At 39.3% G+C, this 20,257-nt stretch overlaps 1 protein-coding gene across 1 annotated transcript in view; it reads right to left on the bottom strand.

Moving 5' to 3' along the window:
- PPP2R5A (protein phosphatase 2 regulatory subunit B'alpha) overlaps positions 1 to 20,257 on the bottom strand; it is a 71,773-nt gene that overhangs the window by 26,410 nt on the left and 25,106 nt on the right. Inside the window, exons 2-3 of the mRNA XM_006073085.4 lie at positions 13,115 to 13,311; positions 6,827 to 6,928 (exon numbers count right to left, since the gene is read on the bottom strand). Of these exons, the coding sequence (XP_006073147.1) occupies positions 6,827 to 6,928; positions 13,115 to 13,311 (299 nt within the window). The remainder of the gene's footprint in view (positions 1 to 6,826; positions 6,929 to 13,114; positions 13,312 to 20,257) is intronic.

Genomic DNA, 20,257 nt, shown 5'->3' with positions numbered 1-20,257 from the left:
AAATACGATCAGCAAGCCATCTGATAAACTAATATTATTGGTTGGATGCAGGCAAATACACTCAATTCTCTAGAAACACACTTCATTGTGCTTGCCTGCAGATTTTTAGGTCACTAACACTATCTTAGCTGGTTTCAGAAAAGGCAGAGGAACCGGAGATCAAATTGCCAACATCCGCTGGATCATGGAAAAAGCAAGAGAGTTCCAGAAAAACATCTATTTCTGCTTTATTGACTATTCCAAAGCCTTTCACAATACCAGACCACCTGACCTACCTCTTGAGAAACCCATATGCAGGTCAGGAAGCAACAGTTAGAACTGGACATGGAACAACAGACTGGTTCCAAATAGGAAAAGGAGTACGTCAAGGCTGTATACTGTCACCCTGCTTATTTAAGTTCTATGCAGAGTACATCATGAGAAACGCTGGGCTGGAAGAAGCACAAGCTGGAATCAAGATTGCCGGGAGAAATATCAATAACCTCAGATATGCAGATGACACCACCCTTATGGCAGAAAGTGAAGAGGAACTCAAAAGCCTCTTGATGAAAGTGAAAGTGGAGAGTGAAAAAGTTGGCTTAAAGCTCAACATTCAGAAAACGAAGATCATGGCATCTGGTCCCATCCTTTCATGAAAAATAGATGGGGAAACAGTGGAAACACTGTCAGACTTTATTTTTGGGGGCTCCAAAATCACTGCAGATGGTGATTGCAGCCATCAAATTAAAAGACGCTTACTCCTTTGAAGGAAGTTATGACCAACCTAGATAGCATATTCAAAAGCAGAGACATTACTTTGCCAACAAAGGTCCATCTATAGTCAAGGCTATGGTTTTTCCAGTGGTCACGTATGGATGTGAGAGTTGGACTGTTAAGAAAGCTGAGCGCCGAAGAATTGATGCTTTTGAACTGTGGTGCTGGAGAAGACTCTTGAGAGTCCCTTGGACTGCAAGGAGATCCAACCAGTCCATTCTAAAGGAGATCAGTCCTGGGTGTTCTTTGGAAGGAATGATGCTAAAGCTCAAACTCCAGTACTTTGGCCACCTCATGAGAAGAGTTGACTCACTGGAAAAGACTGATGCTGGGAGGGATTGGGGGCAGGAGGAGAAGGGGATGACAGAGGATGAGATGGCTGGATGGCATCACTGACTCGATGGACGTGAGTTTGAGTGAACTCTAGGAGTTGGTGATGGACAGGGAGGCCTGGCATGCTGTAATTCATGGGGTCGCAAAGAGTCGGACACGACTGAGCGACTGAACTGAACTGAACTGACTGAACACTATCTTAAAAATATACAAATCATCCTTTCAGAATGGCTATCATCAAAAAGACCACAAACAACAAATGTCGGTGAGGATATGGGAAAAAAAAGGAAGACTTATGCACTACTGGTGGAAAGGTAAACTGATAAAGTCACCGTGCAGAATAATATAGAGGTTCTGCAAAAAACTAAAAACAGAATTACCATACGACCCAGCAATTTCACTCCTAGGTGTATATCCAAGAAAACAGAAACACTAATTTGAAAAGATACATGCATCCCAATGTTCACAGCAGCAGTATTTACAATATACAAGATAGAATGGAAGCAACTTAAGTATCCATCAACAGATGAACAGATAAAAAAGATATAGTGTGTGTGTATATATATACACACACAAGGGAATACTACTCAGTTATAAAAAGAATGAAATTTTGCCATTTGCAACAACATGGATGAAACTGGAGAGTATTACGCTAAGTGAAATAAATGAGAGAAAGACAAATATATGATATCACTTAAGCATGAAATCTAAAAAATAAAGCAGACTAGTGAATATAACAAAAAAGAAGCAGACTCACAGATATAAAGAACGAACGGGTGGTTACCACTGGGGAAAGGAACGAAGGAAGAGAAAAGAAAGGGGTAGGGGACTACAAGGTACAAACAACTATTTATAATATAAATAAGCTACAAGAATATATTACATAGCACAGGAAATATAGCCAATATTTTATACCTACAAATGGAGTATAATTTATAAAAAATACTGAATCACTATTTATACATCTGGAACTAAAACAATATTGTAAATCAACTATACCCCAATAAAAAACATTAAAGTCATTATAGTTGAAGCATTAGGCAAGAGTACCTTTCACTTTCTCCCTCAAAGCTTTGCTTATTTTACAAGTAAGAAAATATCTGTAAACGGAAGGCATCATATGGGTCTTCTCAGAGCATTTTAATTAGACACTCTGGAGAGCAAAAATAAAACCTAATGTATACAATAAAAAAACAATCATAAAGACTAGCCATATAAAAACATGTGCAAAGAAACCCTGTAAGGGCTTCCCAGTTCGATCCCTGTGTTGGGAAGATCCCCTAGAGAAGGAAATGGCAACCCACTCCAGTGTTCTTACCTGAAAAATTCCATGGACAAAGAAGCCTGGGGGGCTACAGTTTTTGGGATTGCAGAGTTGGACATGACTGAGCAACTGAGCACACACACCCCCCCCCCATGCATGCATGCAGAAGAAACCCTAAACACACGTAAGTATATTTCATAGCTATAATGGAACCTTTGTAACAGTTTTTAAATACAGCATAATTACAATATGTTCTGCTCTGAATCTTATCTAAAGAGCCCTAGTTACTTAAGTATTAAGTGTGGTAGCACCAATGTGATTCAGTTAACTGGGTGAACCTCAGATGACCTTATACTAAAGCCATGTATTTGAGGGAAATGTTTGAATAAAGAAGTTAGGGCTAGAAAGAATTGGCTGGAGAAGGTTTAATGGAAGAATTGGTCCTTCTCATAAAGTAAGTTTTTATTACCAGTTTTCCAATAATTATGAGGAATGAGTTGTCACACAGTGGCATTAGGGCAGGAAGACTATCCCTCCCTCAGTCTCAACTAAAAAGATGTGCTTCAGAGAGAACTTCTGCAATGGCAGAGTGAGGACTTCAGTAAATTTGCTTTCCCACAAAAAAACAATGAAAAACACTTTGAGTTGGCAGAGAGACAGGTCAGTAGAGATTATCTACTTTGAGGTGCAAAAATAAAAACTGAACACAAAATGAACAGAGTTTCAAAGACCTGTGGGATACCATCAATCATACGGACATACTACACATAATGGAAGTCTCAGAAGGAGAGGAGAAAGAGGAAGAAATAACAGTTGAAGAAATGGCTAAAAACAAATCAAATTTGATTAAAAGTATTAATTTATACAATGAACTCGGAGCTCCAACTAGAATAAAGTCAAAGAGATCTAGAGACAACATAATCAAACTGACAAAAGTTAAAGACAAACAGAAAATTTTCAAAGCAGCAAGAGATAATGTATCACCTACATCAGATCCTAGTAAGATTAATAACTGACTTGGACAGAAAACCATGGACACCAGAGGATCAGTGGGAGGAGACCTTCAAAGTGTTGAGGGGAAAAAGCAGTTAACCAAGAATTCTATATTCAGCCAAACTGTCCTTCAAAAATGAAGGGAAAATTAAGATATTCCCAGATTAATCGAATTGCCTTACAAGAAATATTAAAGGGAATCCTTCAGGCTGAGACGAAAGGACACCATACGTAACTTGAGTTCATAGGAACAAAGGAAGAGCATGGGTAAAGGTAACTACATAGGTAAATATGAAAGAGTGTAAATGTATTTTTATTTATAACTCTTTTATTTTGTTTTACAAGTCAACCACATAAAGCAGTAATTATAAAACTGGGTTGATGGATGTACAATGTACAGGCATACTTCGGAGATATTGCAGGTTTGGTTCCAGGCCACTATAATAAAGTGAATTTTGCACTAAAGCAAGTCACATGAATTTTTCTGGCTTCCCAAAGTATATAAAAGTTATGTTTACATTATAGTCTATTAAATTTGCAATTGCATTATGTTTTATAAAAACAATGTACATACCTTAATTTAAAAATACGTTATTGCTAAAAATGCTAACCATCATCTGAGTCTTCAGCGGGCTGCAATCTTTTTGCAACAACAACATCAAAGATCACTGATCACAGATCATCATAAAAATATAGCAATGTAAAAGTTGAAAATATTACAAGAATTATCAAAATGTGACACTGAGACATGAAGTAAGAAAATGGTGCTGATAGATTTGCTTGACTGACACAAGGTTGCCACAAACCTTCAATTTGTAAAAAAAAAATGCAGTTATCTGCAAAGTGCAATGAAGTAAAGTGCAATAAAATGCCTGCATAAAGATCCAACCTGTATGAGAATAACAGCACAGAAGAAGGGGGAGGGAATGGAGGTATACTGGACCAAAGTTTTGTATACTACTAAAATTACTAATACTACTAAAATTGAATACTACTACTATTCAACCAAACTAGTTCATTTTAAAATGTAATCCCTAGGGTAAGTACTAAGAAAATACCTCAAAAAAGTATAGTTAAAGAAACAAGAGAATTAAAATGGTACTCCAGAAAATCCGTATTTAATACAAAACACAGTAACGGAGGGGTAGAGGAATGAGAAAGACATAAGACATAGAACAGCAAAATGTTGTTTAGTTTATATTGTGTTCGATTCTGTGACCCCATGGAGCGTGCCAGGCTCCTCTGTCCATGGGATTTCCCAGGCAAGAATAATGGAATGGGTTGCCATTTCCTTCTCCAGGGGTTCTTCCCAACCCAAGGATAGAACCCACATCTCCTGCATTGCAGGCTGATTCTTTACCACTGAGCTAACAGGGAAGGCCAAAACAGCAAATGTAAATTCTGCCTTACCAGCAATTACATTAAATATAAATGGATTAAACATTAGTCAAAAGCAGAGACTGTCAAAACTGATTAAAAAAAAAACAGGTTTCAACTACATGCTGTTTACAAGAGACACTATTTATTTAGCCACACTGTGTGGCTTGCAGGATCTTTGTTCCCTGACCATGGATTGAACTTAGGCCCTCAGCAGTGAAACTAAAAAGTCCTAACCACTGGACCACCAAGAATTCCCAAGAGACAAAATTTACATTCAAAGAAACAAATAGATAAGAAGTCATGTACAGAAAAGATATATCATGCAAACAGTAACCAAAAGAGTTAGACAGTAGCTGTAAAATACTATATATAGTATTTATATAGTGGCTATAAATTTATGTAATATTTATATATGTAAATTTATTAGTATTTATATATAGTATTTAAATAGTGGTTATAGAATACTATATCAGACAAAATGTATTTTAACACAAAAACTGTAAAATGATTATAAACATGATTTATAAGACCCCAAAATACATGAATCAAAAACTGACATAACAGAAGAGAGAAACAGACAATTCAACTCTAACAGTAGGAAATGTCAATATTTCATTTTCAATAGTGGAGAGAACTAGACAGAAGGTCAACAAGGAAACTGAAAACTTAAACAACCAACTAGATCTAAGAGTGAATCAGCACAACACTCCATCCAGCAACAACAGTATTCACATTCTTCTCAAGCACACATGAAACATTCTCCATGATAAACTATATGCTAGGCCTAATACATTTAAAAGGATTGAAAACTTCAAAGTATATTCACCAACCACAATGAAATAAAATTATAAATCAGTAACAGAAAGAAATATGGGAGCCAGAAATTAAGGTGAAAGTTGCTCAGTCTTGTCCGACTCTTTGTGACCCCATGGACTATAGTCCATGGAATTCTCCAGGCCAGAATACTGCAGTGGGTAGCCTATCCCCCCTTCTCCAAAGGATCTTCCCAACACAGGGATTGAACCCAGGTCTCTGGCATTGCAGGTGGACTCTTTACCAGCTGAGCCATCAAGGAAGCCCAAAAATACTGGAATGGGTAGCCTATCCCTTCTCCAGTGGATCTTCCTGACCCAGGAATTGAACCAGGGTCTCCTGCATTGCAGGCAGATTCTTTACCAGCTGAGCTACTAGGGAAGCCCAGTCCCTCAGTTGTACCCAACTCTTTGTGACCCCATGGATGATAGTCCATGGCATTCTCCAGGCCAGAGTACTGGAGTGGGTAGCCTTCCCTTCTCCAGGAGATCTTCCCAATTAAGGGATCAAACCCAGGTCTCCTGCCTTGCAGGCAGATTCTTTACAAGCTGAGCCACAAGGGAAGCCCAGAAATTAAACACATTCTTAAATAACTAATGGGCCAAATAAGTCACAAAGGAAGTTAGAAAACACTCTGAAATCAATAAAAATAAAAACACAACATGTTAAACAAAAACTTACACATTCATACCAATTCTAGTCACAAAGGCCAAAAAATAGAAACCACCTAACTGTCCATCTACTGATTAATGGATAAACAAAACGTGGTATGTCCACACAATGGAATATTATTCAGCCATTAAAAGGAATGACATATTGATAGATGTTACAATATTGATGAACCCTGAAAATATTATGGTAAGCATATAAGGCAAATCCACAGACAGAGAGTAGATTAATAGCTGCCAGTGGCTGGGAGGTAGGGGGCAGGTAAAGAATGGGAACTGATTGTTAATGACAAGGGTGTTTCCATCTGGGGTGATGAAAAGATTGTGAATGATGAAAAGGTAATGAAAAGGTGCCTATTACACTAGGTAATAGTGGTGGCTGCATAGCATTACAAATGTACTTAACGCTATGGAATATACTTTAAAACAGTTTAAAAGGTAAATGTTAAGTGTAATTTACTATTAAAAAAATGAAAAGCAATATTTTGGGAAAAGGAAATGTTAAGAAAATGTATTAAAAATCTAGTACTTTAAATAGACACTCAAATCTAAAACAGAGTTCCATGATTTCAGCAGAACAGCGTAAATGTAAAAATTTTCAAAATAAAATTATGTTCCATACTTGTATGTGAGGCCAAGAGGCCTCAAGTGTGGGTTCATCCTCTTCTGGATCAAAATCTGGATTATCACTTGGAGGAAGAGTTCGGAAGATGTTAGCACTGATCTGTAAAGAAAAATAAATTTAGACTTCTCTGTTGTTCAGTTAAATTTAAAAATGCAAAATGAAATATTTTAAAGATAACTTTAAGAAAAAAGCTGTGACTATAAGTTTAGCTCAAAACCTATAAACCTCTTCAAGATATGAAGGCAGCCATTTATTTCTTTATTTTCTCTATCCCATAACTCTGACCTCTACAGACATCAAATTTCATACAGACTACCTCCAGATTCCTCTTCTTTAAATCACAAATTTTTTTTTCAAAGTTTTGCTTAAAAAAAAATAGTGGAGGGGAGGAAATTGAGGGAGGGGAGCATAAAGTTCCTACCTCTCCCTATCCCTAACTTCCTCTTTTCATCTTTCCACAACTTCTCCCATACTTTAACCCAGACTTTTACTTACCTTATAACCCAAAAGAGTTTGGTAAAATATCTCTAGTCTTATACACACACCACATTTTATAAAGCGGAGGAGGATGGGGGTATATGGCCATTACAGACATAGTTTATAATACGCCATGATGATTTGGCACCACTGACTCAATGGATATGGGTTTGGGTGGGACTCCAAGAGTTGGTGATGGACAGCGATGCCTGGCATGCTGCAGTTCATGGGGTCTCAAAGAGTCGGACACAACTGAGCGACTGAACTGAACTGATGATGATTTGATTTAGATAATTTGATTTCATTTACTCTGAGCCTTTTAAAAAATACTAATCTCTCTGAAATAAAGGTATGCTTTGAGACTCTTCATTTTAGATTCTAACTCATCTTTCACACTGTCTTAGTACCAAAGTACATTACAGTCCTTCTTTAGCAAAGAATAGATTGTGAGCCCAACTCAAAAGGGTTTGAAGAATGATGAACAGACTGACAGACCAAATGGTTCAGTAACATAAGGCCCTAACACTTGAGGCATCGGTCATTTAAGATAAATTACGTGGGGAATACAGGATGAGACAAATGTTGTTTGGTTCAGTTCAGTTCAGTTTAGTGGCTCAGTCATGTACGACTCTTTGCAACGCCATGAATCACAGCATGCCAGGCCTCCCTGTCCATCACCAACTCCCGGACTTCACTCAAACTCATGTCCATTGAGTCGGTGATGCCATCCAGCCATCTCATCCTCTGTCATCCCCTTCTCCTCCTGTGCCCAATCCCTCCCACCATCAGGGTCTTTTCTTATGAGTCAACTCTTCACACGAGGTGGCCAAAGTATTAGAGCTTCAGCTTCAGCATCAGTCCTTCCAGTGAATACCCAGGACCGATCTCCTTTAGGATGGACTGGTTGGATCTCCTTGCAGTCCAAGGGACTCTCAAGAGTCTTCTCCAACACCACAGTTCAAAAGCATCACTTCTTCAGCGCTCAGCTTTCTTCACAGTCCAACTCTCACATCCATACTGGAAAAATCACAGCCTTGACTAGACGGACCTTTGTTGGCAAAGTAATGTCTCTGCTTTTCAATATGCTATCTAGGTCGGTCATAACTTTCCTTCCAAGGAGTAAGCATCCTTTAATTCCATGGCTGCAATCACCATCTGCAGTGATTTTGGAGCACCCCAAAATAAAGTCTGACACTGTTTCCACTGCTTCCCCATCTATTTCCCATGAAGGGATGGGACCAGATACTATGATCTTCGTTTTCTGAATGTTGAGCTTTAAGCCAACTTTTTCACTCTCCTCTTTCACCTTCATCAAGAGGCTTTTGAGTTCCTCTTCACTTTCTACCATAAGGGTGGTGTCATCTGCATATCTGAGGTTACTGATATTTCTCCCGGCAGTCTTGATTCCAGCTTGTGTTTCTTCCAGTCCAGTGTTTCTCATGATGTACTCTGCATAGAAGTTAAATAAGCAGGGTGACAACATACAGCCTTGACGTACTCCTTTTCCTATTCGGAACCAGTCTGTTGTTCCATGTCCAGTTCTAACTGTTGCTTCCTGACCTGCATACAAATTTCTCAAGAGGCAGGTTAGGTGGTCTGGTATTCCCATCTCTTTCAGAATTTTCCACAGTTTATTGTGATCCACACAGTCAAAGGCTTTGGCATAGTCAATAAAGCAGAAATAGATGTTTTTCTGGAACTCTCTTGCTTTTTCCATGATCCAGTGGATGTTGGCAATTTGATCTCTGGTTCCTCTGCCTTTTCTAAAACAAGCTTGAACATCTGGAAGTTCACAGTTCACGTACTGCTGAAGCCAGGCTTGGAGAATTTTGAGCATTACTTTACTACTGTGTGAGATGAGTGCAATTGTGCGGTAGTTTGAGCATTCTTTGGCATTGCCTTTCTTTGGGATTGGAATGAAAACTGACCTTTTCCAGTCCTGTGGCCACTGCTGAGTTTTCCAAATTTGCTGGCATATTGAGTGCAGCACTTTCACAGCATCATCTTTCAGGATTTGAAATAGCTCAACTGGAATTCTATCACCTCCACTAGCTTTGTTTGTAGTGATGCTTCCTATGGCCCACTTGACTTCACATTCCAGGATGTCTGGCTCTAGGTGAGTGATCACACCATCGTGATTATCTGGGTCATGAAGATCTTTTTTGTACAGTTCTTCTGTGTATTCTTGCCACCTCTTCTTAATATCTTCTGCTTCTGTTAGGTCCATACCATTTCTGTCCTTCATCGTGCCCATCTTTGCATGAAATGTTCCTTTGGTATCTCTAATTTTCTTGAAGAGATCTTTAGTCTTTCCCATTCTGTTGTTTTCCTCTATTTCTTTGCATTGATCGCTGAGGAAGGCTTTCTTATCTCTCTTTGCTATTCTTTGGAACTCTGCATTCAGATGCTTATGTCTTTCCTTTTCTCCTTTGCTTTTCACTTCTCTTCTTTTCACAGCTATTTGTAAGGCCTCCTCAGACGGCCATTTTGCTTTTTTGCATTTCTTTTCCATGGGGATTGTCTTGATTTAAGGAACTAGATCTGATGAACTATGGTTGTTTGGTGGTATAAGCAAATTCGCAACCATTCTGATGAAGTGGCATCTATGGTATGCCAAATAACTGTTAACTGTCAATTACAATAAGGGGCTTCCCCAGTGGCTCGGCAGCAAAGAATATGCCTGCAATGCAGTAGACACAGGGGATGTGGGTTCTATCTCTGAGTTGGGAAGATACCCTGGAGGGGGCATGGAAACCATTCCAGTATTCTTGCCTGGAGAATCCCTTGGATAGAGGACCTTGGAAGGCTACAGTCCACAGGGTTGCAAAGAGTTGGACACAACTAATCTGACTTAGCATGCACACACGCACAACCATAAGACTTAGAAAGTAAAAATCTAAAATTTGATTTGCTAAAACTCAAAACCTATATATGGGGAAGAGCCAATAAATAGTTTAATAGATATCAATTTCACAACAAGTGGCCAAAAGTCATAGCTAGAACTCAAAAAGGGAATATATCCCATAGAAGGGCATATTTGCCTTTGAAATCATACTTATTATTGTTGGTAGTAAAAGAAAAAGTATACTTGTAGCCACCAGTAAAATTAACTGTGTATCCCAAATACACCAAAAAGCTTTAAAGAACTAAGTGAGTAGGCTTCTTAACTAGAAATGAAGTACCCAGAAGTTAAAAAAAAAAGTTTTTTTAAGACAAAAAACACACCTTTTGCTTGGGAAAATGAATTAAATCCCAGAATATATTAACATATGGCAAATTACAGAATAATTTGACTCAAATATGTATGTATAGCTTATTTTGTTGTTGCCCAGTAGCTAAGTCATGTCTGACTCTTTGCAACCCCATGGACTGCAGCACACCAGGCTTCTCTGCCCTTCAGCATCTCCTGGAGCTTGCTCAAACTCATGTCTATTAGTGATGCCATCTAACCATCTCATCCTCTGTCAACCCCTTCTTCTCTTGTCCTTAATCTTTCCCAGGATCAGGGTCCTTTCCAATGAGTCAGCTCTTCGCATCAGGTGGCTAAAGTATTGGAACTTCAGCATCAGTCCTTCCAATGAAGATTCAGGGCTGATTTCCTATAGCATTGACTGGTTTGATCCTCCAACACCATAGTTCAAAAGTGTCAATTCTTCGACACTCAGCCTTCTTTATGGTCCAACTCTCACATCTGTACATGACTACTGGAAAAAACCACAGCTTTGACTAGATGGACCTTTGTTGGCAAAGTAATGTCTCTGCTTTTCAATATGCTGTCTAGGTTGGTCATAGTTTCTCTTCTAAGGAGCAAGCATCCTTTAATTTCAGGCTGCAGTCACCATCTGCAGTGATTTTGGAACCCAAGAAAATAAAGTCTGTCACTGTTTGCATTGTTTCCCCATCTATTTGCCATGAAGTGATAGGAGCAGATGCCATAATCTTAGTTTTCAGAATGTTGAGTTTTAAGCCAGCCTTTTCACTTTCCTCTTTCACCTTCATCAGGAGGCTCATTAGTTGCTCTTCACTTTCTGCCATTAAAGTGGTATTATCTGCGTATCTGAAGCTGTTGATATTTCTCTCCGCAATCTTGATTCCAGCTTGTGATTCATCCAGCCCAGCATTTCACATGAAGTACTTTGCATGTAAGTTAAATAAGTAGGGTGACAACATACAGCCTTTCCCAATTTTGAAGCAGTTCGCTGTTTCATGTCCAGTTCTAACTGCTGCTTCTTGACCTGCATACAGGTTTCTCTGTAGGCAGGTAATATGGTCTGGGATTCCCATGTCATTAAGAATATTCCACAGTTTGTTGTGATCCACATAGTCAAAGGCTTCAGTATAGTCAATGAAGCAGAAGTAGATTTTTCTTTGGAATTCCCTTACTTTTTCTATGACCCAGCATATGTTGGCAAAACACCCTCCTCCAACAACATAAGAGATGACTCTACACATGGACATCACCAGATAGCCAGTATCGAAATCAGACTGATTATATTCTTTGCAGCCAAAGACAGAGAAGTTCTATATGGTCAGCAAAAACAAGACTTGGAGCTGACTGTGGCTCAGATCTTCAGCTCCTTATTGCAAAATTTAGGCTTAAATTGAAGAAAGTAATGAAAACCACTAGGCCATTCAGGTATGACCTAAATCAAATCCCTTGTGATTATACAGTGGAGGTAACGAATCGATTCAAGGGACTAGATCTGGTAGACAGACTGCACAAAGAACTATGGGTGAAAGTTCGTAACACTGTATAGGAGGTAATGACCAAAACCATCCCCAAGAAAAAGAAATGCCAGAAGACAAAGTGGCTGTCTGAGGAGGCCTAATAAATAGCTGAGAAAAGAGAAGCAAAAGGCAAAGGAGAAAGGGAAAGATATACCCAACTGAATGCAGAGTTCCAGAGAATAGCAAGGCAAGATAAGAAAGCCTTAAGTGACCAATGCAAAGAGTGTAAATTAGTTTAGATCATACTTGCTATAACTTTCTGTGTGTTAGTAGCTCAGTCATGTCTGACTCTGTGGAACCTTCCACAACCAACACAAGTTTAAACTGTGTGCCTGGTGACTCTAATTATTCCAAATGAATTTTTTTATATTTTGTTATGCACTAAAATACAAAAATCATATGTCCTAAACAAATTTCTACAGTTTGAAGAATATGGTTAAATAATTAATAAACAGTACCCTGAACAATCTTTCTTCAATAGTTTTTTTTTTTTTTTTCCCACAACAGATATTTCAAATGTTTGTTTATATCATTTAAGGGTCCTGAGTTTTGATTAAAATTCAGTGCTAGAGAAGCTACATATATGATATCAAAATGTCCTAAATAAGAATGGTCTATATTTGACTCCCTTATCCACTTCTGAGATGTGGAGAGCCCCGTATTTTTTCATTAGTCTTTTCTTCCCCCTTTAGCTATTCTTTCTCCTTTCAGCTGCATGACATTAATTACCTACCAACCCATATAATCTTTTTTTTTTTTTTTTTAAACTTTACATAATTGTATTAGTTTTGCCATCAACCCATATAATCTTGAGCTTACATCTTTCTCCTAAGTTCTAGATCCACACTCTCCAATGTGGTAGCCACCAGTCATTGTGGCTACTGAATTCCCAAACTATCATAAAGCAATGACAGCATCACTGGAATGGATAATCTTTCAAACGGACTATTTTAAAAAACATTCTTTTGAGTACATCAACTATTGTACATTTACTAAAAATAAATCTCATTAAATTGTAATTACACCTCAGATCTTACTTGAATTTATATAAATCTGAGGAACTTAAGTCTAGAAGCTTACCATTTTTACTATATCAGAATACGCTGATTCAACAATTACACCACGATTAGTTGAAACATACTCAACCAGTTCATTCAATGTTGCTCTTTTAATTTCTTTGCTCTTCAAGTCTGAAACAGAGTCCATGAAATCAAACAGTATGCAACACTGCTGCAACTTCTGACAGAAAAGCTCTTGCTGTTCATTTGAGGTGGCATCTATAAATAAAAATAAAGAGAAACTTAGAAATGACCTACTCAGAAGTTACCTTCATATGTTTACTATTTTGCAGAAGCTATTCACATACATAAAGTAAAATTTCTCTCAAAAGCCTAGTGAGAAATTTACCATATAATCCCATTATTCATGCCAGGAATGAAATTTTACCTTCCTCCTATCTCACTACCATAATCAATCATTAAGTATTACTGATTCCATTTTTTATCTGGAATCTATCCTCTTGTCACTCCCTCTGCCACTTTAATGACTCACACATTTACCATTTAGACTACAGCCGTGACATCCTAGGGCTTCCCACATGATGTGGTGGTAAAGAATCTGCCAGATAACATAGGAGACTCAAGAGACATGGGTTCAATTCCTGGTTGGGAAGATCTCCTGGAGTAGGAAATGACAACCCACTCCAGTATTCTTGCCTGGGAAATTTCATGGACAGAAGAGCCTGGCGGGCTACAGTCCATGGGGTCGCAAGAGAGTCAGACATGACTTAGAGACTAAATAACCACCACCACCTACCAGTGCCCTCCTCCGAGGGATCTTCCCAACTCAGAGACGGTTCCTCAAGGGCAAGGATCATTCACTGAGCAGACTTTCCTTTTTATCTCTTTACTACTAACATGGGATATACAGGGGGTTTCCCAGGTTTTTTCCCCCAGTGCTCAAGAATCCACTGGCCAATGCAGGAGTCGCGAGTTGAATCCCTGGGTCAGGAAGATCCCCTGCAGAAGGAAATGGCAACACACTCCAGTATTCCTGCCTGGGAAATTCCATGGACAGAGGAGCCTAGTGGGCTAAAGTCCATGGGGTTCTCTTATATGACAGGCTAGTAGCTTACAGCTAACATGTTCGAAGACACAATATGATCTTCAAGACTAGCAAATAGTAGATTCAGGAACATGTTACATATAAAAAGTAAGTTTCTTTTTCTGGGCACCTATCTCTTCAGCCTCCTCTGAGAATAAATTCATGTTTTTCATAGCTTCTCAATTCCGTAATGTGCTACTTAGCCTAAAGACTTCTTTCAAGTTGCTTTCTCCTCCAGAATTATGTCCCAGCATTACCTAATATTTGGATGGAAGAGGTCACCTTTGGATTTTACCAAACATTAGATATATTTAGAAAGCAGTTAACATTTCAACTCATTTGGCACTGAGTTAAAATACAAATGTCCAGTCCTCAAATTTTTGTTAAGTATTGAGGAACAGAAAAATCTTTTCTTACCTAAATACCTCCTATAAGTACATGTTCTATAGAGTAGTCTGAACATAATAAAACATAATGCTGCTAACATTAGCATTTCCTTCATGCCAAATACAATTCTAAGTCTTTCCTATGTTTATTTATTTAACTTCAAAACAGTCCTTTGAAGCTAGTTTTGAAAGTTAGGGATGATTTCCTGTCTTCAAGAGCTTAGAAACAAGTTGAAAAGGCAAGATCAGATCAGATCAGATCAGATCAGTTGCTCAGTCGTGTCCGACTCTTTGCGACCCCATGAATTGAGCACGCCAGGCCTCCCTGTCCATCACCAACTCCCGGAGTTCACTGAGACTCACATCCATCGAGTCCGTGATGCCATCCACCCATCTCATCCTCTGTCGTCCCCTTCTCCTCCTGCCCCCAATCCCTCCCAGCATCAGAGTCTTTTCCAATGAGTCAACTCTTCGCATGAGGTGGCCAAAGTACTGGAGTTTCAGCTTTAGCATCATTCCTTCCAAAGAAATCCCAGGACTGATCTCCTTCAGAATGGACTGGCTGGATCTCCTTGCAGTCCAGGGGACTCTCAAGAGTCTTCTCCAACACCACAGTTCAAAAGCATCAATTCTTCGGCGCTCAGCCTTCTTCACAGTCCAACTCTCACAATCCATACATGACCACAGGAAAAACCATAGCCTTGACTAGACGAACCTTTGTTGGCAAGTAATGTCTCTGCTTTTGAATATGCTATCTAGGTCAGTCATAACTTTCCTTCCAAGGAGTAAGCGTTTTTTAATTCCATGGCTGCAGTCACCATCTGCAGTGACTTTGGAGCACCCCAAAATAAAGTCAGCCACTGTTTCCACTGTTTCCCCACCTATTTCCCATGAAGGGATGGAAACAGATGCCATGATCTTTGTTTTCTGAATGCTGAGCTTTAAGCCAACTTTTTCCCTCTCCTCTTTCACCTTCATCAAGAGGCTTTTGAGTTCCTCTTCACTTTCTGCCATAAGGGTGGCGTCATCTGCATATCTGAGGTTATTGATATTTCTCCAGGCAATCTTGATTCCAGCTTGTGTTTCTTCCAGTCCAGTGTTTCTCATGATGTACTCTGCATAGAAGTTAAATAAGCAGGGTGACAACATACAGCCTTGACGTACTCCTTTTCCTATTCGGAACCAGTCTGTTGTTCCATGTCCAGTTCTAACTGTTGCTTCCTGACCTGCATACAAATTTCTCAAGAGGCAGGTTAGGTGGTCTGGTATTCCCATCTCTTTCAGAATTTTCCACAGTTTATTGTGATCCACACAGTCAAAGGCTTTGGCATAGTCAATAAAGCAGAAATAGATGTTTTTCTGGAACTCTCTTGCTTTTTCCATGATCCAGCGGATGCTGGCAATTTGATCTCTGGTTCCTCTGCCTTTTCTAAAACCAGCTTGAACATCAGTAAGTTCACGGTTCGCATATTGCTGAAGCCTCGCTTGGAGAATTTTGAGCATTACTTTACTACTGTGTGAGATGAGTGCAATTGTGCGGTAGTTTGAGCATTCTTTGGCATTGCCTTTCTTTGGGATTGGAATGAAAACTGACCTTTTTCAGTCCTGTGGCCACTGCTGAGTTTTCCAAATTTGCTGGCATATTGAGTACAGCACTTTCACAGCATCATCTTTCAGGATTTGGAATAGCTCAACTGGAATTCTATCACCTCCACTAGCTTTGTTTGTAGTGATGCTTTCTAAGGCCCACTTGACTTCACATTCCAGGATGTCTGGCTCTAGATCAGTGATCACACCATCGTGATTATCTGGGTCATGAAGATCTTTTTTGTACAGTTCTTCTGTGTATTCTTGCCACCTCTTCTTAATATCTTCTGCTTCTGTTAGGTCCATACCATTTCTGTCCTTTATCGAGCCCATCTTTGCATGAAATGTTCCTTTGGTATCTCTGATTTTCTTGAAGAGATCTCTAGTCTCTCCCATTCTGTTGTTTTCCTCTATTTCTTTGCACTGATCACTGAAGAAGGCAAAATACAAAACCTTAAAAAATATAACCTGGAGTCAAAAAGAATTTGAGAGTGCTTACAAGATTAAATATAAACAGAACAATTAAAAATAAAACCAGGATTAATTAAAAGCAGGAAAGCTATACAAGGTATCTGACTGTTGTATTTAAGCACTCTGCATTGAGTCTCTTAGAAGCTAAGGTAAAACAATGTTGGAAGAGTTGATCAGACTGTAAAAGGTTAAGTGAGAGAAGAGAGGATGCTCCTGTCATCTACTATTGGTTGGCCTACTTCTAGGTTCAAGACACATAACATTTTTATATCAGTCAAATTTTTATAATGGTTATCCTAGTAAGAAAAGATCAATGGTTTCATCATTAAAAAATTATAAAATAGATGTTTAATATAGCCTAACTCTTAGGGATCTTTCTGAAACATCAATTTTCAGAATTTTCTCATAAGAAAAAGAGACAAAAAATGTATTTCAATAAGCTGAAAAAATAAGACTATAGCTTGGCTGTATTTCATAAATATGTATAAAAAATTATTTGTGAGAAAAAGAATGTATAATAATTTTGTTCACTAAATGTAAAAAGTACTGACAGTGTCTACACTGATGACTTTATACTTCAGTTTCCCCATTACAAGCATGCTTGCAAATGAAGCATACTCAGTGGTGTTTCAATATGGCAATGTAGTACTTTCAGGTGGTAAGGTCACATATTGTTTTTCCTTGGCTATTTTTACTAGGCCAATGTAACAGACTTGAAATACCAATATATTCATACTTATTGTCATCGCTTCAAAATACCTCTGATATTGATAACAAGGTTCAGTCAGTTCAGTCTCTCAGTCATGTCCGTCTCTTTGCGACCCCATGAATCGCAGCGCACCAGGCCTCCCTGTCCATCACCAACTCCTGGACTTGACTCAAACTCATGTCCATCAAGTCAGTGATGCCATCCAACCATCTCATCCTCTGTCATCCCCTTCTTCTCCTGCCCCCAATCCCTCCCAGCATCAAGGTCTTTTCCAATGAGTCAACTCTTCGCATGAGGTGGCCAAAGTACTGGAGTTTCAGCTTCAGCATCAGTCCTTCCAATGAACACCCAGGACTGATCTCCTTTAGGATGGACTGGTTGGATCTCCTTGCAGTCCAAGGGACTCTCAAGAGTCTTCTCCAACACCACAGTTCAAAAGCATCAATTCTTCGGCGCTCAGCTTTTTTCAGAGTCCAACTCTCACATCCATACATGACCACTGGAAAAACCATATGACTAGACGGACGTTTGTTGGCAAAGTAATGTCTCTGCTTTTCAATATGCTATCTAGGTTGGTCATAACTTTCCTTCCAAGGAGTAAGCGTCTTTTAATTCCATGGATGCAATCGCTGCTCTAAAATCTGCAGTGATTTTGGAGCCCCCAAAAATAAAGTCTGACACTGTTTCCCCATCTATTTCCCATGAAGGGATGGGACCAGATGCCATGATCTTTGTTTTCTGAATGTTGAGCTTTAAGCCAACTTTTTCACTCTCCACTTTCACTTTCATCAAGAGGCTTTTTAGTTCCTCTTCACTTTCTACCATAAGGGTGGTGTCATCTGCATATCTGAGGTTATTGATATTTCTCCCGGCAGTCTTGATTCCAGCTTGTGCTTCTTCCAGCCCAGTGTTTCTCATGATGTACTCTGCACAGAAGTTAAATAAGCAGGGTGACATTATACAGCCTTGACGTACTCCTTTTCCTATTTGGAACCAGTCTGTTGTCCCATGCCCAGTTCTAACTGTTGCTTCCTGACCTGCATATGGGTTTCTCAAGAGGCAGATCAGGTGGTCTGGTATTCCCATCTCTTTCAGAATTTTCCACAGTTTATTGTGATCCACACAGTCAAAGGCTTTAGCATAGTCAATAAAGCAGAAATAGGATACAGGTTCAAAAATGGTGCTTTCAGACATGCAACTACTTGGAAAACTTAGCACCCTCAAACAACCTTTTATAGGAAATTCTGAGGACATGACGCAGCAATAGGGAGAAAGGGAAAGGAATGGAATCCAGGGATTATGGAAATTCAAGAAAAGCAGACCTAGAGAAAAACTGGATCAGTTTAGAACAGGAGGAAAGAAGGTCCTAAGAAACTGGTCTCTAAAGCAGAATCATTAGGGTATCTTATCACATGGAGATTTGGAGCAAAAAACTGAGAGTATGTTAAAGGTGGGGAAAAAATTGACAATTAGAAATTCCAGGAAATACTTAAAAAAACTAAATAAGAAAGGAAATATATTATGCAGCTCTGGAGCCTATGCAGTCACACATAAACCCTGCCCACTGGCTTTCAACTTTTATAATTAACAATTCACATAAAACTTAATTATGGCCATCAGATCAGATCAGATCAGTCGCTCAGTCATGTCCGACTCTTTGCGACCCCATGAATCGCAGCATGCCAGGCCTCCCTGTCCATCGGTGAGGAGATACCCCTCGTCCAAGGTAAGGAGCAACGGCTGCACTTTGCTGGAGCAGCCGTGAAGAGATATCCCATGCCCAAGGTAAGGGAAACCCAAGAAAGACTGTAGGTGTTGCAAGAGGGCATCAGAGGGCACACACAGTGAAACCATACTCACAGAAAACTAGTCAATCTAATCACACTAGGACCACAGCCTTGTCTAACTCAATGAAACTAAGCCATGCCCGTGGGGCAACCCAAGACGGGCGGGTCATGGTGGAGAGATCTGACAGAATGTGGTCCACTGGAGAAGGGAATGGCAAACCACTTCAGTATTCTTGCCTTGAGAACCCCATGAACAGTAGGAAAAGGCAAAATGATAGGATACTGAAAGAGGAACTCCCCAGGTCAGTAGGTGCCCAATATGCTACTGGAGATCAGTGGAGAAATAACTTCAGACAGAATGAAGGGATGGAGCCAAAGCAAAAACAATACCCAGCTGTGGATGTGACTGGTGATAGAAGCAAGGTCCGATGCTGTAAAGAGCAGTATTGCATAGGAACCTGGAATGTCAGGTCCATGAATCAAGGCAAATTGGAAGTGGTCAAACAAGAGATGGCAAGAGTGAATGTCGACATTCTAGGAATCAGCGAACTCAAATGGACTGGAAGGGGTGAATTTAACTCAGATGACCATTATTTCTACTACTGTGGTCAGGAATCCCTCAGAAGAAATGGAGTAGCCATCATGGTCAACAAAAGAGTCCAAAATGCAGTACTTGGATGCAATCTCAAAGACAGAATGATCTCTGTTCGTTTCCAAGGCAAACCATTCAATATCATAGTAATCCAAGTCTATGCCCCAACCAGTAATGCTGAAGAAGCTGAAGTTGAACGGTTCTATGAAGACCTACAAGACCTTTTAGAACTAACACCCAAAAAGATGTCCTTTTCATTACAGGGGACTGGAATGCAAAAGTAGGAAGTCAAGAAACACCTGGAGTAACAGGTAAATTTGGCCTTGGAATATGGAATGAAGCAGGGCAAAGACTAATAGAGTTTTGCCAAGAAAATGAACTGGTCATAACAAACACCCTCTTCCAACAACACAAGAGAAGACTCTATACATGGACATCACCAGATGGTCAACACCGAAATCAGACTGATTATATTCTTTGCATCCAAAGATGGAGAAGCTCTATACAGTCAGCAAAAACAAGACCAGGAGCTGACTGTGGCTCAGACCATGAACTCCTTATTGCCAAATTCAGACTTAAATTGAAGAA

This window comes from Bubalus bubalis, chromosome 5, assembly GCF_019923935.1.
Source record: "Bubalus bubalis isolate 160015118507 breed Murrah chromosome 5, NDDB_SH_1, whole genome shotgun sequence".
In the NCBI taxonomy this organism is placed as follows: domain Eukaryota; kingdom Metazoa; phylum Chordata; class Mammalia; order Artiodactyla; family Bovidae; genus Bubalus; species Bubalus bubalis.
Note: the sequence above shows the minus strand (reverse complement) of the source record. Positions and strands in the feature narration are given on the sequence as shown.